This window comes from Mauremys reevesii, linkage group 4 (genome assembly GCF_016161935.1).
Source record: "Mauremys reevesii isolate NIE-2019 linkage group 4, ASM1616193v1, whole genome shotgun sequence".
Taxonomy (NCBI): domain Eukaryota; kingdom Metazoa; phylum Chordata; order Testudines; family Geoemydidae; genus Mauremys; species Mauremys reevesii.
The window spans coordinates 148265503-148290888 of NC_052626.1; the positions used below are offsets into that span (position 1 = coordinate 148265503).

General features: G+C 58.6%; 3 protein-coding genes across 5 annotated transcripts; 2 read left to right on the forward strand and 1 right to left on the reverse strand.

Annotated features, from left to right (window-relative positions):
* Nucleotides 1-700: 700 nt before the first annotated feature.
* Nucleotides 701-11784, reverse strand: ZNF646 (zinc finger protein 646). Its single transcript, XM_039537403.1, has 2 exons — nucleotides 10923-11784; nucleotides 701-7454 (listed from the first exon to the last, which is right to left on the reverse strand). Exon 2 carries the CDS (start codon nucleotides 7294-7296, stop codon nucleotides 2227-2229), a length of 5070 nt encoding a protein of 1689 aa, XP_039393337.1. The 5' UTR covers nucleotides 7297-7454; nucleotides 10923-11784; the 3' UTR covers nucleotides 701-2226.
* An 888-nt stretch (nucleotides 11785-12672) lies between these two features.
* ZNF668 (zinc finger protein 668) lies at nucleotides 12673-19639 on the forward strand. Of its 2 annotated transcripts, XM_039533664.1 has the most exons (3): nucleotides 12678-12714; nucleotides 12929-13011; nucleotides 17082-19639. In XM_039533664.1, exon 3 carries the CDS (start codon nucleotides 17112-17114, stop codon nucleotides 18843-18845), a length of 1734 nt encoding a protein of 577 aa, XP_039389598.1. In that variant the 5' UTR covers nucleotides 12678-12714; nucleotides 12929-13011; nucleotides 17082-17111; the 3' UTR covers nucleotides 18846-19639. The 2 variants fall into 2 exon arrangements, with proteins under 2 accessions (XP_039389597.1, XP_039389598.1); XM_039533663.1 differs by having other exon boundaries at nucleotides 12673-13011.
* A 1310-nt stretch (nucleotides 19640-20949) lies between these two features.
* On the forward strand, nucleotides 20950-25386 carry LOC120404850 (perforin-1-like). Of its 2 annotated transcripts, none has more exons than XM_039537878.1 (3): nucleotides 20950-21088; nucleotides 23244-23824; nucleotides 24273-25386. In XM_039537878.1, exons 2-3 carry the CDS (start codon nucleotides 23292-23294, stop codon nucleotides 25384-25386), a joined length of 1647 nt encoding a protein of 548 aa, XP_039393812.1. In that variant the 5' UTR covers nucleotides 20950-21088; nucleotides 23244-23291. The 2 variants fall into 2 exon arrangements, with proteins under 2 accessions (XP_039393812.1, XP_039393811.1); XM_039537877.1 differs by lacking the exon at nucleotides 20950-21088 and adding an exon at nucleotides 23141-23144.

A 25386-nucleotide genomic window follows, 5' to 3' on the forward strand; every position in this document is an offset into this window, starting at 1 on the left:
TTTAAAATCATCATCATAAAACAATCTGTGTCTCATTAGATAGGTGGAAACTGCTTTTCACGTACCACCACCAGCAGCACACAAGGGGGCAGAAGTGAGTCTACCGCATGCTGCCTTTCCATTATTTCTATCACTACAGCACCAAGAAGCCCAGCTGTGTGCCAGGACCACCGTGCAAGGTGCTGTACAGGCACAGATCAATCAAGCGAGCTACTTTAAAAGCTTTACTCCACCAGGAAGTAGGTAGCTAAAGGGCTGGGGAAACTGAGTCAGGGCATTCTCCAGTCTGGGTCTAAGATTAGTCTGTGGCGAAGGCAGGATAGAGCCCAGAGATCAGCGCTGCAAGGAGCTCAAACTTTAGCTACTTACAAATAACAGAGCTGAATGTAAGGGGGCAGGAAACCCCCAGATTTTTATTGGTTTTTATTCCACACAGCAGAGCCACCAAATTACAGCTGGAGGAAGAACAAGGGTCAATTAAATATTAACAAGGTTCCAGGAGGGGAGCAAGCACTAATGGTTAGAGCGGGGGATGGAGAGGGGCTGGGAGTCAGGACTCCTGGGTTCTATCCCCACCTCTGGGAGGGGAGTCTCATGGGTTAGATTGGAGGGGGCTGGGACTTTGGTTTTGTGGTGGGGGGGGCAGAATCTTCTTTTAAAACCGTTCCACGTACCGAGACAAACACAGGAAATATTTAAGTTTTGGCGTTTCTAAAAGAGAAGACTGCTTTATGAGAGAGATCTGAGTACCGTCAGGATTTCTGCAATACACTTACATATTCTGCACCATAGGACAATAAAAAATATTCATACATCTTGGATCAGTAGCACAGTGATAACTATTTCTGGGAGGTATAACTATCTTTTATCCCAACCCACGAAGGAGGACATTTTTTCTACAATCAAAATTCAATACCTCAGTTGAAAACACCCCAACATTTTTCTCTCTTGAAAGACTGGTACTGTTTTCTGGGCTGTTGTTTTCCCTCCCCCCCCAAAAGGAGTCTCTAAGCAAATTGTTTCAAATGTGTGTTGTTCACAAGGGAAAAGTTGGTTTAAAATTCAGATTTGATTCTTTTCCGGGGGGGGGGGGGGGGGATGGTTTAAAATTTGTATTTTCCTTTTTGCCTTATACAGAAATTTAGTTCTCTTTTTTAAAAGTTTTTTGTTTTTATTTTGGGAGGAAAATTATTATAATTAAGGCAATTTGCTCTCAGTACAAAAAGTGTGCCTTTTTATTACTTTGTTTCCTCTTTTAAAAAAAGTTTGTTTTTTTAAGACCAACTTCTGCTGATTGAGGAGGAAATTTAAAATTTCCATATATAATTATAATTCTCTCCCTCTTCCAAAAAAACACAACAAAACAGTCTCAGACAAAATGTGTCTATTTTTAAAAGTTTTTGTTAAATTACAGATATTTGAAATTAAATATATTTAGACTTTTTGCAGGGGGCATCTTAGCCAATTTTGGCGAGGGGGAGGTAAAAAGGAGACGATTTTTTTCCACGTGTCAATTTTTAGGGGCAAAATTATTTTTTCAAATGAAAGCAATTTTTAAAATGTCCTTCTTCTTCTCCAATAAGAGACACCATTTAAAAAGGAGCTGGGAATTGGTCAAAACAAACCAGAAAATTAAATTCTACAGACGTCGAAAAACCAAACCAAACCAAAATAAAAACATGGCACCAATGTTGTGTGGTTTTTTTTTTTTAAACCACAACGTTCAGGCTCCTGTGCAGGAGATCACTGGAGCATCATCTGAACCAATTTCAGTGGAATCCGTTGAGAATTACGGCCAAGCTGATTAAAAACTTGATTGTAATCAATTGGATTTAAGCACGTGCTTAGAGTAAAGCGGGTGCTTAAGATCTCTCCTGAATTGGGGGCCGAAACAAGGTAACACAGGGTTAAAGGGAAAGTTCTCAGAGGCACAAAAGGCAGCAGAGAATCAAACGAACACCGCTTCCCCTCACCCACCCATTGGAGAACTGGGGTCCACCCCAAAACCTCCCTCACTGATTGTTCCATGGCACCCACAAACTGCCTCTCTCCCACTGGCAGACTGGGCACCTCTCCCAGCCACCTCCATTTGTGCCTCTGAAAATTCCTCCCCTTCCTAATGATTTGGTGCTAGGACAACGATCGACATTGACTCCCCACCTCCATCTCTCCATCCCCTCTCGTCCCCCACCCACCCACACATTCGCACAGTCATTCGCACGACCCTCAGCTAACTTGCCCCATGGCGGCAGTGGCACTGCCATCCACCCCCGCGTCCTGGCAGGAGCCCGCCTCAGGCCCCTGAGCCCCTCCTGTGGCAGCGTGGCCGGCCTTGGCGTAGCCGGCCTGGCCGTGGCAGGCCTTGGCGTGGCTGGCCAGCCGGCTGGAAGTCCGGAAGGCCTGGCCACAGTCCGGACAGCGGCGGCCTTTCTTGTCCGAGTGGGTGCGGAGGTGGTAGGTGAGGGCCAGGAGGTTGTGGAACTCCTTTAGGCAGGCGGGACAGCGGTAGAGACCGATGGTGTGGACCTTCTTGTGGTGGAGGAGGCTGCCAGCATGGCGGTACGTCCGCTCGCAACGGTCGCACTTGTAGGGGCGCTGGTCCACCAGGCCATTGGTGCCAGGAGTGGACCCAGCCTCTGCCTCGGCCTGGTGCCGCCACAGGTGCTGGACCAAGTCCCGAGAGGCCCGGTAGGCCTTGCCGCACTCCGAGCACTCGAAACGCTTCTTAGTGTGGACCCGGCCATGGTTCTTGAGGGCTGATGGGGTGGGAAATTGCTTGGGGCAGACCGGGCACTGGAAAGGGCCAAGGGGCGCCTGAGTGACGCCCACTGGGGTTTGGGTGCCAGTGTCAACATGGCCGCCTGAGGCACCAACTGATGCACTGCCCACATGGCTGCCTGAGGTACCGCCAACAGAGCTGCTATCAACATGGCCGCCTGAGGCACCACCAACATGGCCACCTGAGGCACCAACTGATGCACTGCCCACATGGCTGCTGTCAACATGAGGGCCTGAGGTACCATCAACATGGCCACCTGAGGTAGTGCCAAGATGGCCACCATCACTGTGGCCACCTGAGGCGTCAACGTGGCTGCCGCCCTGCTCCCTCCGGGCGGCCCGCCATTCTCGTGCCGTCTTGCTCCGGACAAGGCTATTGCCCTCCAGTAAGGGGCGGCCAGGGGAGCTCCTGCTGCCAGGACGAGGCCTGCGCTGGGCATGGATCAGCTGGTGCCTCACCAGCTGCCTCTGCCATTTGAAGGCTTTGCCGCAGTCGGGGCAGCGGTGGCGCTTGACCTCAAAGTGGATGCGCTGGTGGTTCTTGAGGGCCATGAGATTAGGGTAGGCCCGGGGGCAGACGGGGCAGCAGTAATGGCCGGTCTTGTGGCTCTTGCGGTGGTTGAGAAGGCTGCCGGCATGGCGGTAGGTCCGCCCACATTGCTCACACCGGTATGGCCGCTCCTCGGGGTCCTTCTTGGAGGCAGCGGGCGGCTCTGAGACCCCGCCACTGTCGGCGTGGGCCTTGCCTGCTCTCTTGGCGTGAGCCAACTTTCTGGAGGACGAGGCGGGCAGTGGCGGTCTCCTCTCGCGGTGAACACGCTGGTGGCTGGCCAGCTGCTTCTGGAGGCGGAAGGCCTTGGGGCACTGGGCGCACTTGTAGCGCTTGGTCTCGAAGTGGATGCGGTTGTGGTTCTTCAGGGCCATGAGGTTGTAGAAGAGCTTCTGGCATATGGCGCAGCGGAAGAGGCCCGTCTTGTGGGTCTGCTTGTGGTTGATCAGGCTGCCCGCGTGCTTGTAGCTCCGACCGCACTGCTCGCAGCAAAAGGGGCGCTCTGATGCGGCACCTTCCTCCCCACTGCCGCCGCTGCCACCCTCCTCCTCGGCAACACTGACCAGCTCTTCCTCCTCCTCCAGGTGCTGAGCGGCACAGTGTGCCTCCAGCCCTGCTGCCCCCTGGCACAGCTCCCCACAGACGTCACACACGTGCAGCTTGCACTCCTCGCCATCGCTGCCCCTTGGGTCCTGTTTTCCGGGAGCTGGGGCCGCAGCTGCCTCTCCTCCCTCCCTGCCGTGCGGGAGCGCTGTCTCCTTCCCTATACTGTCCCCGTTGCCAGCTGGCCGGCTGTCATTCAGCTTACACTTGGGGTGATTACGGAGATGGTTGCGGTAGGCGGACAGATTGGGGTACTGCCGAGAGCAGACGCCACACTGGTAATCTCCCACCTGGTGGGTCTTCTTGTGGTTGACCAGGCTGCCGCCATGCCGGTAGGTTTTCCCACACTGCCCACAGGCATAGGGACGGCTGTCTGGGGGCGTCAGGCCGGATTTCTGCTCCTCCGGCAGCTCCGGACGCGGTCCCAGCCGCAGCTGGATGGTGGTATCAGCCAGCGCCGCTTCCTTCTCCTCTCGGTGGCCCAGGCTGTGCTCTTCAAGGCTTGCCATGTCGTCAAACGTCTGCCCGCAGTAGCCACAGATATGGGAGAGGAGCATCTCTTCCTCCCCGTCGCGCTCATCTGGGCGCCCCTCCGCCTCCTGCTGGAGCCCGGGGAACGCTGCATCCTTGCCGGCCTCCAAGCTGCCTTCCCGAGGCTCCCCCTCCCTGTCATGAGCCAGGCCATGGTGGTGCTGCAGGTCCGTCTCGCCTGGGAAGATCATGCCGCAGAGGCTGCAAAGGAAGGGACGTTCCTCGGTGCTGGCACCCGGCTGCTGGGCCGTGGCATGGCCACGGAAATGACTCTTCAGTGCCTCCAGGTTTGAGTACTCCTTCGGGCACAGGGAACACTGGTATATGCCCAGCTGCTGGCTGTGCTTGTGGTCGAGGATTTCGCACGGGTAGGGCTGAGAGTTGGGGCTGCTGGACGGTGACGCTTCGGCCTCCTCCTCCTCTTTCGGGTGTTGCCAGCCGTTCACCGCGCTGCCTCCCCGCAGATTGTAGCTCCGCTGGGACTCCTCCTCGCCCACCGTCCCCTCCTCGCCAACCCGGGTACTCTCCGGGCCACCACGCCCGACATCTCCACTTCCGTCCGGCTGCAGCGTGCCGTCAGGGGCATCTCTGGGCTCCGCCTCTGCCACACTCCCTTCCTCTTCCTCCTCCGCCCCCGCTCGGCCCTTCCTCGGCTTCTGGTGTCCACGTAAGTGGCTCTTGAAGGCAGCCACATTGGAGAAGCGTTTGGCACAGAGCGAGCACTCAAAATCCCCCGTCTGGTGCGTCTGTTTGTGGTTGATCAGGCTGCCCGAGTGGCGGTAGGACTTGCCACAGAGCTCACAGCTGTACACCCGTCTGCCCGGCAGCTCCGCCTCACCCTCTCCCGTGCCAGTTTCCCCGTCGCCGTGCGCCAGGGCGTGGCTCTGCAAACTGCCCAGGTCGTGGAAGATCATCCCGCAGCAGCCACAGATGTGAGACATCCCCGGCGCCGGCCCAGCCGCCTCCAATTCCTCCACATCTCGCTTGATGGCCAGCAGCAGCGCTGCCTCCCGCGTGTGGACACTGCCCGGTTCCTCCTCCTCCTCCTTCCCCTCCTGGGGGCAGGGGGCGGCATCCCCGGGCGCATGGCGCAGCTGGTGCCACTGGAACTCTGCCTCCTCCTCAAAGCTCTCTCCGCAGCTGGTGCAGGCGTAACTCCCCCGCTCCTTGCCCCGCGCCGCTCGGAAATGCATGCGGACGTGGTTGCGTAGGGCCATCAGGTTGGAGTACTGTTTAGGGCACAGGGAGCACTGGTAGACGCCCGTCCGGTGGGTGTGCCGGTGGTTGACTAGGCTACCCCGGTGCCGGTAGGTCCGGCCGCACTCCCCGCAGCGGTAAGGCCGCTCCTCTGATGCCCCGTCCTCTTCCTCCTCCACACAACCAGTCTCCTCCTCTTTGAGAGCACCTCCTCCACCTGCTTCCCCACGGCCCGGCGGCTCCGTGGCCCTCTCCCCACCAGCTGGCTCTGCGGGGCTCTGGTCGAGGTGGCAAGCGGCCTCTTCGGGCGCCGGGGGGCAGGAGTACTGGAGGCCGGGCCGGGAGGCCGGCTTGGATTTGAGGTGTATCCGCAGGTGGTTCTTGAGGGCCGCCAGGTTGAAGAGCTGCTTGCAGCAGAAGTTGCAGCTGTAGACGCCCGTCTGGTGGCTTTTTTTGTGGTTGATGAGGCTGCCAGCATGGCGGTAGGTCCGGCCGCACTCCCCGCACTGGTAGGGCCGTGCTTGGTCTCCGTCCTTACCGCTGGCCTCCCAGGCTCCCTCCGTGGGTTGGGCCAAGCCACCCCCATCCTCTTTCTCCTCTTCCTCCTCCTCCTCCTCCGGGTAGAGGCAGCTGTGGTTCCTCAGCTCTTCCTCATCGGCAAAGCTTCCCCCGCACCTCACGCACAGCTCCCCATCCGGATTGCCCCGGTCCCCGCCCCCAGCCTTCGCCCCGTCCTTCAAACTGCAGGGGGTGCCCTCTCCGAAGGCAGCTGCCGGCGGCTGGTAGATATCCAGCTTGGCCGAAGTCTCAATGGAGTCCTCCTCCGAGGCGCTGTGTTCCGAGCCCTCCGAGGGGGCTCTCCCAGCCCACCGGGCTTTCTCGTGGGCCTTCTGGTGGCTCAGCAGCTCACTGGGCAGGCGGAAAGCCTTGCAGCACACCGGGCACTTGTAGGGGCGGTACTCCGAGTGCAGCCGGGAGTGGTTCTTGAGCGCCATGAGGTTGGAGAACTCCTTGAAGCAGACGGCGCACTGGTAGACGCCCAAGGTGTGGCTCTGCTTGTGGTTGGTGAGGCTGCCCGCATGCTTGTAGGCCTTATCGCACTGGTTGCATTTATAGCGCCGCTCCTCTGCCGGCACGCCAGGGGCCTCCTGGCCTTCCTCTGCTTTGCCGGGGAATTCCAGCTGGGAGAAATCGGCCGGCACCACCGATTCGGCGATGTATTTCTCCAGGTTGCTCAGCAACGTCCCGGCGCCGCCGCCCTCTAGCGCAGGGAAAACGTCGGCATCCGACGACGAGGAGTCCTGCCCTTGCTGGAAGTTGTTCTCCCCGTCCTCCTCCCTCTTCTGGCCGTGGGCTGAATGGCGATGGCTGGCCAGCTGGGAGGCGACACGGAAGCTGCGGCCGCAGTCCGGGCACCGGTGGCGCCTCTCCTCGGTGTGGATGCGGAGGTGATTCTTCAGGGCCATGGGGTTGGAGAACTCCTTGCGACACAGCAGGCAGGTGAAGAGTCCCACCTCGTGGGTGCGCCGGTGGTTGACCAGGCTGCCGGCGTGGCGGTAGCTACGCTGGCACTGCCCGCATTTGAAGGGCCGCTCCTCCCGCTGCGGCTGGCTCGGCTCGCAGCCGGGCTCTTCCATCGCTCACATCGGACGGCGGGAGGGCACTGTCTCCGCCGGCTTCACAGGGCTGGGCCAGCGGCCCAGAAAGCTCCGTTTCCGGTGCAACGAGCCTGCATCCCCTCCTGCTTCTTCTTCCTCCTCCTTCTCTGGCTCCTTATGGCATCCCAAAGTGGCAGCTGTGGGGACACAAGCAAGGGAAGAGGGGTTAAAACGCCGCCAAATGAGTGTCCCACATACAAGCTCACGCCCGGCTGCTACCGGACCCATTGCTTCATCCTCTCCAGACCAGGGGAGCGAAGCCCAAGGAGGCACAGAAACGCGGACCAGACGGGGTTACCCTGGGCTATGCTGTTTGATACCCTGATGGGTGGAACGATATCAGACAGCAAATGCCACACAGCAGAGCCAGGGAGAGAACCCAGGAATCCTGGTTCCCAGCCCTCCTCCAACCGACTCAACCCCACTCCCCTCCCAGGGCTGGGGACAGAACCCAGGAGTCCTAGCTCCCAGACCCTCTGCTCTAACCACTAGACCCCACTCCCCTCCCAGGGCTATGGATAGAACCTAGGAGTCTTGTGCTACATAAAACAGCATGTAAGAAACTGAAGACAAACATCTGATGTCTCAGTGTGTCTGAGAAGGGAAAACGAAGCCGGCCGGCCTGCCTGGCAGACCACCAGTCACGGACAGCTCCCTCCGGGACACAAAGGAACCAAGCTGTCCCCTCTGCGGACTAGCTCCAGGTCGAGCACAGGTTACAAATGAAACAGTCAGCAGGCCTCCGTCCCCGGCTTCCTCACTCGTGTCATGTTTTGGATGAGCACTGGGTTTAAGAAAAGCCTGGGGCTGCAGGGCAGGACTGAGGGGCACTAGCAGAGCGGGGGCGGGGAGCGGGGGAGCCCAGGGCTGGCATTGCAGGGGTCTGCGGAACGAGACTGAGGGGCACTGGCAGAACTGTGCGCGCCCCGGTCAGGGATCTACACCCCTCACTGTCACGAACACTCAGTTCTCTCCCAAAAAGAACCAGGACTCCTGGGTTCTCTCCCCAGCTCTGGGGGCAGCATGGGGTCTAGTGGGTTAAAGTGTGTGGGAGGGGTGGCTGGGAGTCAGGACTCCTGGGTTCTATCCCCAGCTCTGGGAGAGAAGTGGGGTCTAGTGGGTTAGGGTGCAAGGCAGGGGGAGGGGCAGCTGGGAGTCAGGACTCCTGGGTTCCATGGCTGGCCCTGAGAGGGGACTGGACTCCAGTACAGGGGTTCTCAACCTTTTTCTCTCTAAGGCCCCCACCCAACATGCTATAAAAACTCCACAGCTCACCTGCGCCACCACAACAGTTTTTCTGCATACAAAAGCCAGGGCTGGCGTTAAGGGGTAGCAAATAGGACAGCTGCCCGAGGCCCCACGCCACAGAGGGCCCCGTGAAGCAACGTTGCTTCAGCCCTGAGTGGTGGGGCTTCGGCTTTCTGCCCTGAGCCCCAGTGACTCTAATGCTGGCTCTGCTTGGCGGATCCCCTGAAATCTCCTCGCGGCCCCTCCCGGGGGACCTCAGAACCCTGGCTGAGAACTGCTGCTCTCGGGGTTAGTGGAGGTTGGGAGTCAGGACGCCTGAATTCTATACTCTGTGTCTTTGACTACTGAGTCACTCACCCCTCAGAGCAGGGGAGGGATAGCTCAGTGGTTTAAGCATTGGCCTGCTAAACCCAGGGTTGTGAGCTCAATCCTTGAGGGGGCCACTTAGAGACCTGGGACAAAAATCTGTCTGGGGGATGGGTCCTGCTTTGAGCAGGAGGTTGGGCTAGATGATCTCCTGAGGTCCCTTCCAACCCTGATGTTCTATGACCAAACAGGAAAAGTCATTGCCTTTCCCTGTGCCTCAGTTTCCCCATCACTACGTGGGGAAAACAGATACCAACTCATGTTTAGTAAGGCTATCATTAACACCTGCAATAAGTGTCTTCACCTCGACTAGGGCACGGCTAACTTAAGGCACACTGCTTTAATTACAGTAATTAGAAAAGGGCATGACTCCATATTGCCACCTGTAAAGAGGTAAATACAGTGCTAATATAACTCAGATGCAGCAGAGAAAAAAACACTTGATTAATTTGTAACCTTTGCCCCTAAAAAAATGTAACGTCACCCAGGCCTATTTCTGAGCACCATCAAGCCATTTCTTGGGGGCAGGGATAGCTCAGTGGTTGTGAGTTCAAACCTTGAAGGGGCCACTTAGGGATCTGGGGCAAAATCAGTACTTGGTGCTGCTAGTGAAGGCAGGGGGCTGGGCTCAATGACCTTCCAGCTCTGTGAGATGTAATATATGGAGATATGCCTTTCTGAGGTTCTGAACACCTGTAGTAGGCTCCACATGTTAAAGATCAACAAAACATCAGGGTGGGAAAACACACACACCTTGGGGGCCCTGATTCCCTCTAGCAGGGGTCAGCACCAAACACACAGGATTTATGTGACAAGGCAAAATTAACAATGGATGTTTTCTGCCCCCACAAGCAAAAACCACCACGGGCTGGAGATGACGCATAAGAAGTGGAAGCCCTGGAAAAGAATTTTTGGCGGCACCACACGCAATCTGTTGGGGGAACTTTAAGATTTGTGAGTGGTGTAACTCATTTGCCTTCAATGGCCCAGAGACTGCTAAAGGAACAGCAATCTCTCAGGGCAGGTCAACCGGCGGGTGTGGGTGGGTGGCTGTTTTCCATTCAGTCACTCTTCATAATTGGGAGCCTTTTAAAAAACAAAAACAGGCTTTCAAAGTTTCTAGCCTCCAACGTGACTTGATCGTGCTCATAGCGAGCAGGTAAATTAGGCCACTCCACAACCTTGGGAGAGAAAAAGACAGCTAAGGCGTGTTTTTGGGGACAATACATTTCACTCAATGCTGAGATGCGGCTGCCTCTGGGGTGGGCTAGCAGGGGAAACAGCTGCACAGCAATGCAGCACAGGGATGATTCGCCTGGCGCTGAGATGCTGCCACTCTGGGGAGGGTCAGCTGGGTAACAGCCACATAATGCTGCTGCCTGGGGATTACTCATCCTGCATTGCAATGCAGCTGCTTCTAGGGTGGGACACGGCATATAGGACACACCGCCACTCCACACAATTTTTAGCTAAGGATGGGTGAGAAACAATTGCATCTAATTTAAAATTGCAGGGAGGAAGGATAGAATTAGCAAGATGTCTGGGATTTAACCCCGGCTCTGGAAGGGGAGTGGGGGTCTAGTGGGTTAGAGCAGAGGGGGCTGGGAGCCAGGACTCCTGGGTTCTCTCCCCAGCTCTGGGAGTGGAGTGGGGTCCAGTGGGTTAGAGCAGGGGGGCCTAGAAGCCAGGACTCCTGGGTTCTATCCCTAGCTCTAGGCAGGGAGTGGGGTCCAGTGGGTTAGAGCAGAGAGGGGCTGGGAGCCAGGACTCCTGGGTCCCCAGCTCTGAGACATATTTCCTTTGCAACCTCAGGCAAGTCCCCGTCTCTGCGCCAGGGTTTATCCATTCATAAAACGAGAACAACAATCTCCACCCACTTCATAAGCACAACAGGAAAAAGTGTTTTAAAAGACTTCATGAGGCTTTAGGACACAGATGGGGCCCTGACCCCCCCCAGTACAACCCAGCACCCCCCAAAGCCAGCCTCTTACCTCCAGGGTCCAGTAAAGCATCCCAGAGGCGACACCCAGGCCAGGGCAGGGGAGCTGAAGCAGTTTCCAGGGAGGGAGTCACACCCCAAGTGACAGCCAGACGCGGAGGCAAACCCAGGATCTTCAGGGTACAAGGAAGAGAGGAAATGTGTAGCCCCAAAATACAGGGCTCCCCGAGGTGCCTTATCCCCCAGGGGAGGGGCCGGCACAGACTTTTGGCGGAGTTCAGTCTTCAGTGCTGGATCCCAGCGGGGTCTGGATCCAGGCTGTAACGGGGGCGCTCCCGGCTGCGGTCCCCCGACGTGCTGGCTACAGCCGCTCCCAGGGGCTCCAGCCCCGAGGCTCCGGATCCAGGGGGTGTCCGAGAGGCGGGCGCCGCATCCCAGGGGCGGGACCAGGACCGGGACCCCCCCGGCTGCTGGAGGCCGGCGCTCGCAGGGGTCGCTGAGGCTGGAGGCAGAGCCCCGGGGCGCGAACCCCAGTTCGGTGGTGGCAGCAGAGCCCGGGCCGGGCGAACCCCCCGTTCTTCCAACGCGGGGGGGGGAGGCCGAGCCGGGGGGGGCTCCCCGCTCCCCCCGGAAGAGACGAGACACCTGCCTCCCGGGGGGCTGATTTCCCTGCGGGGGGGGCTCCAGGCGGGCAAGGCAACTCCGCGGCCCCCCCGTGGGGGCGGGACTCTCGCCCCCCAGCCCGTGGGGGCGGCGCTGGTCCGCCCCACGCGGCGAGCGGGGCCCGGCCCCTGTAGCCCCCGGCGCTGCCCTGCTGCGGGGGGGCGGGGGGCGTCGGCAACCCCCCCAGGCCCTGCTGCCCCCTCCGCCAGGGGGCCGGGGCGGCAAGAGTCACCCAGGCTCGGGCACAACAAATACTTCCTTTTGTTGCTAGGAAACAGGAAATGTGCAGCGGGGAAAGGCTTCCCGGGAGGCCCGCCCCCCTGCCTGGGCATGGGGCTACACTTCCGGGGGTGCCCCTTGTAAAGGGGTCCCCCGCACGCTGCTCCTGGGGCCAAGTTACCACACACCCCCCCAGCCCTTCCAAGCCAAATCCCTGCAACTTCCATCCAAAGGGGGGGGGGCACAGAGAAAAACCGACCCCCCCCAACAGCGTTATGATACAGTCAAATCCTTCCCCCTCAATGTGTCAGGACTCCTGGGTTCTCTCCCAGATCCGGGACTGGAGGAGGGTGGGGGTCTAGTGGGTGAGAGCAGGAGGGGCTGGGAGTCAGGACTCCTGGGTTCTCTCCCCAGCTCTGGGACGGGTGTGGGGGGGGGGGTCTGGTGGGTTAGAGCAGGGGGGGCTGGGAGTCAGGACTCCTGGGTTCTCTCCCCAGCTCTGGGACTGGAGTGGGGGGGGGGTCTAGTGGGTGAGAGCAGGAGGGGCTGGGAGTCAGGACTCCTGGGTTCTCTCCCCAGCTCTGGGACTGGAGTGGGGGGGGGTCTGGTGGGTTAGAGCAGGGGGGGCTGGGAGTCAGGACTCCTGGGTTCTCTCCCCAGCTCTGGGAGGGGAGTGGGGTCTAGTGGTTAGTGCGGGGGGGGGGGCTGGGACCCAGGACTCCTGGGTTCTATCCCACTCCCTCCCTGTGCAACATCCGTCAGCCCCCTTGCTGGGGGTGTGTCCCCTATAAGATAGTTTGTACCGCCCCCACGCCCCCTCCCATTGGATGATCTGCGTGCCACACTTCCGGTTATGGCCACACCCACACACCCCCTCCACCGTGCTGTGCATGGCGTGCCACACTTCCTGCGGTGCGCCTCCCAACCTCTTCCCGCCCCCCAACAGCCCACCGGGAAGCAAGGTTCCTACCTTTGCCATCAACTGCCCTCCTCCACCCCACCCCCCAGGCCCTGGGGTGTAGCAGCCCCCCCAGCCTGGAGGCAATCAATCCCCCAGGGCTGGAGACCTGCTGGGCTATGGAGGGGGGGTGTTAATATCCCTTTAAGCGGCTCCTTTACTTTGCATTTCTCCCCCCCACGCCCCCCCTCCTCTACTGTTGTCTTCTCCTCCCTCAGGGTCCTAGGGGCTGACTCATTCCGCTCCAGCAGGGAGTGGGGAACAGCCGCTCCAGCAGCAGCAAAAGAGAGGCAGAAGCCAGGTAAGGCGGAGATTAGTCCATTGCAAGCCCGCCCGAACCGTGCATTCACGCCAGCTCCGGGGGGACAAAATCTCCTTTGCAAACTGCCCCCCTTCCTAGGGCTAGACCCAGCCATTTTGCAACCAGCCCTGCTCCTTGCCAGCCCGGTGCCAACCAGCCCCGGTAGCCGGCCCGGCGCCGCTTGCAGGGGCCCAGCCTCGGCAGACAGCCTGGGTCGCCAGGCGGCTTGTCCGCCTCGGGTGCACGCTGGGGCAGCCTCGCTGCAAACCCTTCCCCGGCAGGCGGGGTGGCGTCTCCTCCCGTGGTCCTAGAGAGAACCATTTTGCAAGCGACAAGAGCCAGCGCCCTGCCGCGAGCCCTCGCTGCCTTTGCACGGCTCACGAGGCGACTTCCGTTTGCAAAATCTCGATATTTCACTGCGGCGAAGGAGACTATGAATACCCCCCTCTTTCCCCCTCCCTTTTTTTTTTTTTGCATACTCTTTTCCAGCATCTCTCTCCTTTGCATTGCCTCCTTGAGGCGGCGTCTCCTCCCTTGGTCCTAAAACCAGCCATTTTGCAGGCGCGGAGCCATGCAATGATTGCTTTGCAAGGGGGGCTTTCCCTTTGCAAAAGGCCTCGCCTTGCACATCTCTCTTCTCCCCCCCGGGCCATGTTGCTTGGCTTGTGTTGCAACATATCCAACTGATGCCCCGCTCGGTATTTTCCTCCAAGCTCGAATGCACAAAGAGAGGCGAGTTCCCCTTGGCAGTCCCGTCCTACCTACTAGCCCCCTGTGGTTTGCATTTCCCACCTTCCCCTGGTCCTAGCTACAGCCATTTTGCTTTGCAATTTGAGCCGTGCAAACCCACGCAGAAATGCGGCCCATCTCTGCTTCCTTGCGGTGTTCTTTCCCTGTCTCTGCAGGATGACACTCCCCCCCCGCCCCCCCCGCACCGGTCTCGCCTCCCCCGGTCCTAAAGACAGTCACTTCGCAATTGCTTTCTGCCTCCCGGCAGGTCCAATACAAAGCAAGAAATGATGCACAAAATTCCTCGGAGGGAGAGGGGAGGCTACTCTCCAGAATGGCAAATACCTGCAAACTGCTGCCCTCTGGGGCTGCCCGAGGTCTCTGGCCCCCCTAACCCTTGCAATTCTTGGTCCTAAAGAGACCCGGTTAGCTTTGCTCATCGGTGCAACTAAACAATCCATGCCCCGCACCCCATGTTTGCTGCATGTCTGCGTGCTCGTTGCAACAAAGAAATCTGTGCACCTGATTCCCTGTTTGCTTCTCCTGCTCAGGGCTACTAAACCAAAGGGGCTCTGGTGTCTGCATTTCCTCTGCAGTCTCGAAATGTTGGTTTTTCAGCAAGTCTTGGAGCACTGGGGAAGTGCCAGAAGAACAGAAGACCGCTAATGTAGTGCCAGGTTTTTTTAAAAGGGTAACCTGGATGATCCGGGTAATCCTGACATTATCCCGGGCGAGATAGTGGCTGGATTAATAAAACATTAAAGGAGTGTAATATAATTAATGCAGATCACCAGGGATTTACGGAAAATAGCTCCTGTCAAACTAACTTGATTTTTTTTTAATAAGATTACAGATTTGGTTGATAAAGGTAATGGTGTTGATGTAACATCCTTAGACTTCTGTAAGGCATTTGACATGGTACCATACGATGTTGGATTAAAAAAACTAGAGTGCGATACAATTTACATGGCCCACATTAAGTGGATTAAAAACTGGCTAACTGATAGGTCTCCAAATGTAACTGTAAACGGGGAATCATCATTGAGCGGTTGTGGTCCCAACGTGGTCTTGCAGGAGTCGGTTCTTGGCCTTATGCTAGTTAACATTTTTTATCAATGACCTGCAAAAAAACATACAGTTATCTCTGATCAAGTTTGCAGCTAGCACCAACGTTAGAGGAGTGGTAAATCATAAAGAGGCCAGGTCACTGATATGGAGTGATCTGGCTCACTTGGTAAGCTGGGCTCGGGCAAACAATACGTGTTTTGATACGGCTCAGTGTAAATGGATCCATCTAGGAACAGAGAATTCAGGCTTTACTTGCCGCGTTGGGGGACTCCATCCTGGAAAGCAGTGACTCTGAAAAAATGTTGCTTTCCTGTTCAGTGGAACAGGAGCTCCTGCCGTAGCCAAGAGAGTTAATGCAGTTCTGGGATGCATAGATAGGGGAATCTCGAATAGGAAGAGGGAGGTTATTCTACCTCTGTTTGGCCCGGTGCAACCGCTGCTGGAATCCTGCGTCCAGCTCTGGTGACCGCTGCTGGAATCCTGCGTCCAGCTCTGGTGACCGCTGCTGGAATCCTGTGTCCGGCTCTGGTGCCCACAGTTCAAGAAGGATGTTGATAAATTGGAGACGGGGTCAGAAAAGAGCCGTGAGATTAAAGGATTAGCAAACCTGCCTTATTGGGGATAGACTCAAAGAGCTCAATCTCTTCGTCTTAACAAAGAGAAGGTTCAGGGACAACTTGATTTCAGTCTACAAGTATCTACATGGGGAACAAATATTTAATAACAGGCTCTTCGATCTAGCAGAGGGAGGTCTAACGTGAGCCAATGGCTGGAAGCTGGAGACAAATTCAGACTGGAAAGCAGCTGGACATTTTTAACGGGGAGGGTAATTAGCCATTGGAACAGTTTATCGAGGGTCATGGTGGATTCTCTGTCACTGACCCTTTTTAAAGTAAGATGGATGGATGAATTATTCTGGGGGGTGTTCTCTGGCCTGTGTTATCCAGAAGGTCAGACTAGATGATCACAATAGTTCCTTCTGGCTTTGGAATCTAGACATCGGCGCTGATATTGGAGGAAAGGCTGGGTCCATTGAGATTAGCAGGAAATAGCAGGGGTGGCTGATGAGAGGCAAAAAGCCATGAAGTGGAAATAGACCCGAGCTCGGAACTTTAATGCCCCTGAGCCCTTTGGCAAATTGGTTTGTGCCCAGGAAACCTTGGAGCTTTATCATCAGTACAGAGCATCTTTAAAACTCAGGTTATCTGCAGAGGACATTAGCTAAAGAATCCAAGATGCTGAGAGGAGACTCCTCTGTCTATTACGTGCCCTGTCAATGTGGGCACCTTCTGCTGGCTGGCTAAATCCGGAAATATTGTAGGTCCTACAAAAATCATGAGACCTTTTGTGGCCTCATTACAGTGTTTGACCGAAAAAGAAAAGGCAAATAGATGACCTTGAAAAACAGATCTATGATGTTTCTTGGATTTTAAGGATATTGCTCCTTGGAATAGCAAAACCAATGTCTGGCTGTCCATTTGAACACAATAGACTCACAGCCACAGGAGTGTATAAATACCTCGTCTGCCCTCTGTGTAACTATGTCCCTTTTGTCTGCAGCATTTGAGGGCTCCCAGTTGACCTGTTGGTGGCAGTAGTGGGATGATAAACTATTGACCTGTTCTACATGCAGGGGCTTATGGGATTATAAGTATCTGAATCTAGGTTCTGTGCAGGCCAGTGGTGGAATTATACTTTCCTGATTTAGTGCCTTCCTCTTTTAGATACTTATTTGGCTCCTATTGCCGTAGTATCTCAGCACCTCACAGTCTTTTAGCTATTTATGCTCACAGCCCCACTGGGACATAGAAACTGTTATTAACCTCGTTTTACAAATGGGGAAACTGAGGCCCAGAGAGTACAAGTGATGTCGCCAAGATCACACAAGGAATCTGTGACAGAGCAGAGTCATGAATAATCTCCTGAGCCTTCAGTTAGTGCCCTAATGGCTGGTCTGTCCTTCCCCTCCTGTACGACTCCATTGGTGGCAGAGTGGGATTATATTTTGCTAGTTTAGTCTATGGGCAGCCCTAGAGCAGCTAGAGGTGGGATTATACCTTTCTAGTTTAGTCTATAGGGAGCCCAACAGCTGCACTCATAGCAAGAGCAGGATTATTCAGTGCTAGTTCAGTCTGTAGGCAGCTCAATGGACACAGTGGTGGAAGTAGTGGGATTTTTCCCTCATGCACATCCCAGCCATCATACCGTATCCAAAGGGGGATTGATCTCACTACGGACCCCTCCTTGTAACCCTGCCCTGCCTTCTCTTTCAGAGAGCAGCCCCTTGTCCCTCCCCCGCAAAGATGGAGGAGCCGGAAGCGAGCATTGTGGTGAAGCTGGAGGGTGACTCAGAGGAAGAGGAGGAGAAAGAAGAGGCTGCCATCTATGCCAAGTGCGGCCGGCGCTACAAGTGCCTGCCGTGCGGCAAGACCTTCCCCAGCGTGCCCCGGGTGCTCCGCCACGCCAAGTGCCACGCTGGGGGGGGCACCGCCACGGCCAAGCACGCCTGCCCCAGCTGCACCAAGGAGTTCCCCGACCGCTCGCAGCTGCACAAGCACCAGCTGAGCCACTCGGCCGAGCGCCCCTTCCAGTGCCTGCAGTGCTCCAAGGCCTACAAGACGGCGCCGGAGCTGCGCAGCCACGGACGCAGCCACACGGGCGAGAAGCCCTTCATCTGCCAGGAGTGCGGCAAGGCCTTCATGCAGCCAGTGTGCCTGCGCGTCCACATGGCCCGGCACACCGGCGACCTGCCCTTCCGCTGCTCCCACTGCGCCAAGGGCTACGGCACGCTCTCCAAGCTGAAGATCCACCAGCGGGCCCACACGGGCGAGAAGCCCTACACCTGCGGCGAGTGCGGCAAAGCCTTCGCCGACCCCTCGGTCTTCCGCAAGCACCGGCGCATCCACGCCGGCCTGCGCCCCTACCAGTGCAGCGCCTGCCAGAAGACCTACGCCGAGCTGAAAGACCTGAAGAACCACGAGCGCAGCCACACCGGGGAGAAGCCCTTCCTGTGCTCCGACTGCGGCAAAGCCTTCTCCCGCTCCTCCTCGCTCACCTGCCACCAGCGCATCCATGCGGAGCAGAAACCCTACTGCTGCGGCCAGTGCGGCAAAGGCTTCACCCAGCTCTCGTCCTACCAGAGCCACCAGCGCACCCACTCCGGGGAGAAGCCGTTCCTCTGCCCGCAGTGCGGCCGCATGTTCTCGGATCCCTCCAGCTTCCGGCGCCACCAGCGGGCCCACCAGGGCGTCAAGCCGTACCAGTGCGACAAGTGCAGCAAGGCTTTTCGCCAGCCGGCCGACCTGGCCATGCACCAGCGGATCCACACCGGCGAGCGGCCCTACAAGTGCCTGCAGTGCGACAAGACCTTCGTGGCCTCCTGGGATCTCAAGCGGCACCAGCTGGTGCACTCGGGCGAGCGGCCGTTCCAGTGCGGGGAGTGCGGGAAGAGCTTCGCCGAACGGGCCAGCCTCACCAAGCACTACCGGGTGCACTCGGGCGAGCGGCCCTTCAAGTGCGGCCGCTGCGGCAAGACCTTCGTGGTCTCCTCCAGCCTCCGCAAGCACGAGCGGACCCACGGCGAGCGGCGGGGCGAGGAGGAAGAGGAGGAGGAAGCGGGAGCTGTGGCCCAGCACATCTGCCGGCTCTGCGGGGCCGCCTTCGGCGAGGCTGCGGCGTTGCGGCGCCACCAGCGGGGGGAGCACCCGGAGGTGGCCCCCGGGGCGCTCACTTGTGCCGAATGCGGGGAGACCTTCTCCTCGCCCTACGACCTGCGCAAGCACGAGCGGCTCCACCCCAGCCTGCGCCCCTTCCCCTGCCCCGAGTGCGGCAAGGGCTTCTCCGACCGCGCCGGCCTGCGCAAGCACGAGCGCATCCACTCCGGGGTGCGGCCCCACGGATGCCAGCGCTGCGGCAAGGCCTTCCTCGGCGCCGCCGACCTCCGCAAGCACCTGCGCACCCACGGCCCCGCCCCGGCCCACCCCTTGCCGAGGCCGCCCACCCCGACGGGCCTGACGGCTGCCTGCCGGAAGGACTGAGCCAGTCCTCCTGAGCCCCTCCCCCCTTAGGGGGGCGTGGCTGTGTGCCGCTGGGGCCCCTCCCCCCTTAGGGGGCGTGGCTGTGTGCCGCTGGGGCCCCTCCCCCCTCTGGAGGCGTGGCTCTTTGGTAACCCCTCCCCCCCCCGCAGGTGGGCATAGCCTGCTGATCCCCTTGGGCTCCTTGCCTCCTCAGCCATCATGGGGGTGTGGTCTGTGCTCCCAGGCTCCTCCCCTTCACTCTAAGGGCGTGGCTATCTGCCAGTCTCATCCCCCGGGCCTCTCCATCTCCTCAGCCCCCATAGGGGGTTGCTTATTGTTCCCCAAGGGGAGGTGGGCTGCCTCCTCCTTTTGTCCCTCGGCTCCTTTTAGGGAGGGGTAAGAGGCTGGAGAGATTATGACAGGAGGGCAGCATGGGGTTCCAGGCCCCTCCCTCTCCAGGGGGCGTGGCTGTACTGGCCCCTCCCTTTCCCAGGGGGCGTGGCTCTCTACTCCCAGGCCCCGCCCCATCGGGCATGGCTGACTGGTGATGCACTGTCCGCGTGCCTAGAAACCTGTGGGGGGCGAGGGGGGCGGCGCTGCCCTCTGCTGGAGAGAATTGGAGCGACCCGTGAGAGCAAGGGGTTGATGGGCTGCTGGGCGTGGCGTGCGGGCGCAGGGGAGCTGGAAGGGTTTGTGGGGCCGAGAGGGTTGAACTGCAGTTCAGGGAAGCTCGTGGTAACCGCCGGCAAAAGCTTCTTTGTAAATCGGCCTCGTGCCGGTGTGAAAAGACCATGAAATAAATCTCTCTTTTTGTAGCCTCGGGACTTGCTGTGATTCCTCTCCTCCCAGGGCCAGGGAGAGAATCCAGGAGTCCTGGCTCCCAGCTCCTCTCTGCTCTAACCACCAGCCCCCACTCCCCTCCCAGGGCTGGGGATAGAACCCAGGAGTCCTGGCTCCCAGCCCCCCTGCTCTAACGCACTAGACCCCACTCCCCTCTCAAATCAGGCCAGAATCTAGGAGTCTTGTGCTGGGGGCTGGACTTGGGGTGGGCAGGAGACAGAAAAGCAGATGGGGGAGGGGCACGCTGGGATGGAGTCCCCTGGTAGAACATATGGGGGTGCAGGAAGTGGGAGTGACCCCTGGAAGAATAAGGGGGATGCAGGGGGTAGGGGTCCTACCAGCAGGGGGTGAAGGAGTGAGCAGAATCCCCTGATCGGGGGGGTGCATGGGGGGGCTGTGGGACTCTGGGGTTGGGGTCTCGGGGCATGGAAGGGTGGATATGACAAAACAGGGGAGAACAGAAAGAGAGGAGGACACATCAAACCTACTCTACAGCAACCCAGGGTCATCCTCCTCTCCCGCGCCCAATTTCCCCACCTCCCCCCCAGCCTGCCCCACAGGGCCAGGGCCTTGGGCTTGCTCTGGATTTACCCAGGGATCAGAATCCTGACCTGATTCCACTGGCATCGGTGGGGTTGCTCTGTATTTACAGTGGGGTCCCGGAGGCACTAGATGCTGGCCCCAGTGCGGCACTAGGGGGTGCTGTGCTGCAGGGAGCAGCATGGGATCAGTAGGGGGCGCTCTCCCCGGGCAGGCAGTGCTGGCCCCGATGCCCCAGTGTGGCACTAGGGGGCGCTGTGCTGCAGGGAGCAGCATGGGATCAGCAGGGGGCGCTCTCCCCGGGCAGGCAGTGCTGGCCCCGATGCCCCAGTGTGGCACTAGGGGGCGCTGTGCTGCAGGGAGCAGCATGGGATCAGCAGGGGGCGCTCTCCCCGGGCAGGCAGTGCTGGCCCCAATGCCCCAGTGTGGCACTAGGGGGCGCTGTGCTGCAGGGAGCAGCATGGGATCAGCAGGGGGCGCTCTCCCCGGGCAGGCAGTGCTGGCCCCAATGCCCCAGTGTGGCACTAGGGGGTTCTCTGCTGCAGGCAGTGCTGGGTTTCTCTCACTGGGGTTTACTTTGCAGCCTCTCTAGCTCCTCATACTCTGGGTCGAGACCCACGGGAGGCGCGTTTGATCCAGCTCGGGGGTGGAACAATTGCTGGCCACAGCTTCCTGCCCAGTGGCTGTGGCTGGGGGTGTAAAGGGGGCAGGAGCTCGGCGCTGGGGGGAGCGTGGTGACGGCTGAGACACTCAGAACACAGGAGACCTTTTGTGGTGCTGTGATCCACCTTCAAAGCGCGTCTCTCCCAGCAGAGACACAGCCCAGCCCAGGACGCCGACAGGCCCCGGAGCCGAAATATTCCTCAGCCCAGTTCCTGAGGCAGGTGAGTGATGGGTGGGGCTGCTCAGACCCCAGCTGAGATCAGGGCCCGCATTGTGCCGGGCGCTGCACAGACCCCGACCGAGATCAGGGTCCCCATCACACCGGGTGCTGCATGGACCTCGACCAAGATCAGGGCCCCATCGTGCCGGGCGCTGCACCGACCCTGACCGAGATCATGGTCCCCAGTCCCTCCTGCTCTAACCCACTCGATCCCACTCCCCTCCCAGTGCGACAATAGAACCCAGGAGTCCTGACCCCTTCCACTCCCCTGCGTCCTCTACCCCACTTCACCCCACTCCCCTGCCAGAGCGACAATAGAACCCAGGGGTCCTGACTCCCAAACCTGTGCTCTATCCACTACACCAAGTTGCTACTCAGCTTATGACATAGTTGATACCTTTCATATCAGGGGCATCTTGGCATTTCAGGCTGCTTGAGTTTCTATTGGCATCAAAGCAGTGGGGCAGCAGGTCAGGACTGAGGAGCTCTGCCAGAGCAGGGGGGAGACAGGGAACCCCAAGGCTCGGCTTGCAGGGGGTTGGGGGCTGGGCAGAACCCAGCAGTCAATATTCAAGTGCATTTTTCCTGCCTCGTTCTGCTGGGGTGAATTCAAACATTTACTGTCCCCTCCCAGACCGAGCCTGCTACTGTCACAGGATGCAGAGCTCTCACCCTTTCCTGCCCCACAGCCAGCATTGCTCTACAGCTCCAACCCAAGCTGAACACAGTTCAAACCTATTTTTAACACAGCATCCCTTGTGGTTAGTACGGGGAGGGTCGCACAGAGACGGGTGAGGTGGTCAAAGCATCTGGGGCGGAAGGAAGGGGACAGGACAGCAGAGCAGATGGGCCCATGGGTCTGTTCTCGGGTGGCAGGGATGGGGCAGGATACCAGGTGAGATGGGCCCAGGGTCTGTTGGGGGCAGTAGGGTTTCCTGCTGTTTTCCCCCAACAGCCACAGTGTAAAGGTGGCAGCGCCAGATGCTGGGGCTGATGCTGACCAGGAGAAACCCCAGAAAATGACCCTCCGTCAGCGGTTAAACATGACCAAATCCACCACCAGGGGGCCCCGGCAGATGCTACGGCGAGGCCAGTCACGCCGAGCGTAGCCCAAGCAGGGCCAGTGCAAGGATGTTTTGCGCCCTAGGCAGCAGCTTCTCCATCCACGCTGAGGCGTCCCGTCCCCCCCCCGCCCCGGCTCACACCTGCTCCGCACACAAGCACCCCAGGCACGCCGTGGCTGCTTCACGTCTCCCGCCTCCCAGGCTTGCGGTGCCTAAGCTGACTGGTGCCACAAGCCTGGGAGGCGGGAGAAGTGAAGCAGCCACGGCGTGCTCGGGGAGGAGGCGGAGCAGGGGTGAGCTGGGGCGGGGAGTTCCCCTGCCTGCCGCCCCCCCCCCCTTACTTGCTGCAGGCGGCCCTCCCCTGCCCCACCTCCCTCCTCCTAAATGCCGGCGGCGACCGGGGAGGCTGAAGATCCAGCCGCCATGGTCGCCACCGAAGAAAATGGCGCCCCCCAAATCCCGGCGCCCCCCAAATCCCGGCGCTCGCCTAAATGGTTGCAGCGGCCCTGGGCCCAAGCTCCCACAGCTCTCGCTGGCTATGAAAGCCGCCACTCGCAAGCCATGGGTTGTGTGTGGCTTTGGACTGGCCCCCTAATGGCCAGACCCAGACACTGCCTCAGCCCACTAAGTACAAGCCACTGATTCTGTTCACAGTGCCCCCTAGTGGCCACACCCAGCCACTCCCTCGGCTCACTAATTCTAAGCCACGTGTCCACATTGCACCGCCCTCTAGTGGTCCCATTAAGGAACTGCAATGACCCATTATTATATTGCACGCTGTAGAGTGGGCATGTGACTCTATATCTCCTCCTCGTAGTTAGTGCTGGTGTTACAACATCTGGGAAATAGAGACTGGAGGGAATTGATGAATATTAGGTAATCTGTAGTCAAACATGCAAATGAGGCACCAGGTCATTTGTGTAATGGCACCAGAGTTCCCAGAGCCCAGAGTTTTCGTAGTTGTGCTATAGAACATGGCTGATGTCATGGATGGTAAGTGGATGTCTCTGTCTCTACAACAGAGCTAACCAATGGAACTGCCTGCCACTGGATTGTCACTAATTCTGGATCTCTCTGTGTCTCTCCCTCTAGGAGGGTTCAGAGGCCGACGGCCCCTTGGGGCAACCCATCGCATCAACCATGCCCACATTTGGTGCCTTCATCCCGCTCCTCCTCTTCATCTTCCCGGAGGCCTCCTCCCACTGTCACACAGGCACGGAAAATGAATGCGAGAAGCACACGGCCTTCATGCCCGGGCACAGCTTGGTAGGAAGGGGCATCGATGTGACCACAATGGCCAAGAAGGGGGCCAATCTGGTGAACAGCAGCCTCTGGCAGCACGAGGACGGCACCTGCACCCTGTGTCGGAACCCACTGCAGGGAGAGCAGTGGCAGAGGCTGCCGCTGGCTGCGGTGGACTGGCAAGTCCACATCTCGTGCAGCCGGAAGCTGAGCAGCTCGGTGCAGCAGTCGGCGATGGGCATGATGGAGTCGGCAGCAACCCCGGTGCAGAACGACTGGAAGGTGGGGCTGGACGTGCCTGTGAAGCCCACGGTTAATGTCCAGGTGGCTCTGGCTGGATCACATTCCAAACTGGCCAGTTTCGTGGTAGACCACACACGGATGGACAAATACAGCTTCGTGAGCCATGAGGTGTCCTGCGGCTATTACAGGTGAGAGCCAGCCTGGGTCAGGAGGGCTCATCTGGAGTTGGGATCACAGCAATGCCACACCGGGATACAGGGCCCTTCCCCTCTAGTGGGCCCTGGTTCCCATCCGGCCCCAGGACAGGAGACTAGATGGTTTAGGGAAGCGGGGAATGGGAGATGGGGCCTTTCCCCTCTAGGGGGCACCAGCTAACATCAGGGCTGGCCAGCTATGGGGGATTTTCTTGTTCTGTGTGTCAGGACAGCCCAGCAACCTGCTGTGGTCAGAACTATCGAGCAGCTGGCAGTATCCCCAGGAAGATTGTGAGGTTCAGCAAACTGGGTGGTTGCATTGACTAGGAGACACCTGCTTAGACCTTTTCTTCTGGGTTGTCTGGGGCCTTAGGATGCACAGCTAATGATCTCAGCTGAGTCACCAGGCCATGCACACTCCTCACCTTGTGTCCCTGACCAGGTTCCGGGTCAGCGAGACGCCCCCGCTCACCAGCCATTTCACTCTGGCACTGAAGAACCTCCCGGACCAGTACGACAGCAAATCGAAGGTGGAGTACCAGCAGCTAATCAACAACTATGGCACCCACTACATGTCCCAGCTGCAGCTGGGGGGCCGGGCACGGGACGTGACGGCCGTGAGGGTCTGCGAAGCAGCAATGAGCAGCTTGACTGACGACGAGATCAAGGACTGCTTGAGCATGGAGGCGGCCGTGAGTATCGGAGTGGGCTCTGTCAAGGGTGGGAACAGCAAGTGTGAGGAGGAGAAGAAGAAGGGGAAGGTCCGGGGGAGCTTTCATGAGACGTATCGGGAGCGCCACGTGGAGGTGGAGGGAGGAGAGAGCTCGACTGATGTGCTGTTCTGTGGCAGTGATGCCAAGGTCTTCTCGACCTGGATTGAGAGTCTCAAAGGCAACCCTGGCCTGGTGTCCTATTCGCTGCAACCCATCCACATCCTGGTGGAGCAGGACGACCCAAAGCGGGAGGCGCTGAGACGGGCAGTCAGTGAATACATCCTTGAGAGGGCCCTGGTGAGGAATTGCACCCAAAGCTGCCCCCCGGGGACTCAACGCAGCGCCCACGACCCCTGCTCCTGCGTCTGCCCCGGGGATGCCATGACCAACACCATGTGCTGCTCGCGGGAGCGCGGCCTGGGGAAGCTGATGGTGACAGTGAAGAAGGCCAGTGGCCTGTGGGGGGACTACATTACCGCTACGGATGCCTTTGTCAAGGTCTTCTTTGAGAGACGGGAGATTCAGACCGGCACCATCTGGAACAACAACAATCCCATCTGGAACGTCCACTTGGACTTCGGTACCGTTCACCTCACCAGCACCAGCAAGATCCACATAGAGGTCTGGGATGAGGACAACAAGTGGAACGATGACCTGCTGGGAAGCTGCGACATCCCGCTGGAGGCCGGGGGGCCCCACCAGAAGGATTGCTACCTGAACCACGGCCGCATCTGGTTCCAGTACAGCCTGCGCTGTGGGCCCCACCTCGGGGGCCGGAGCTGCTTCGACTATGTCTCCCAGCCACCCCAGCAGAGCACAGCCAAGGCGGAGGCCTTCTGGTGA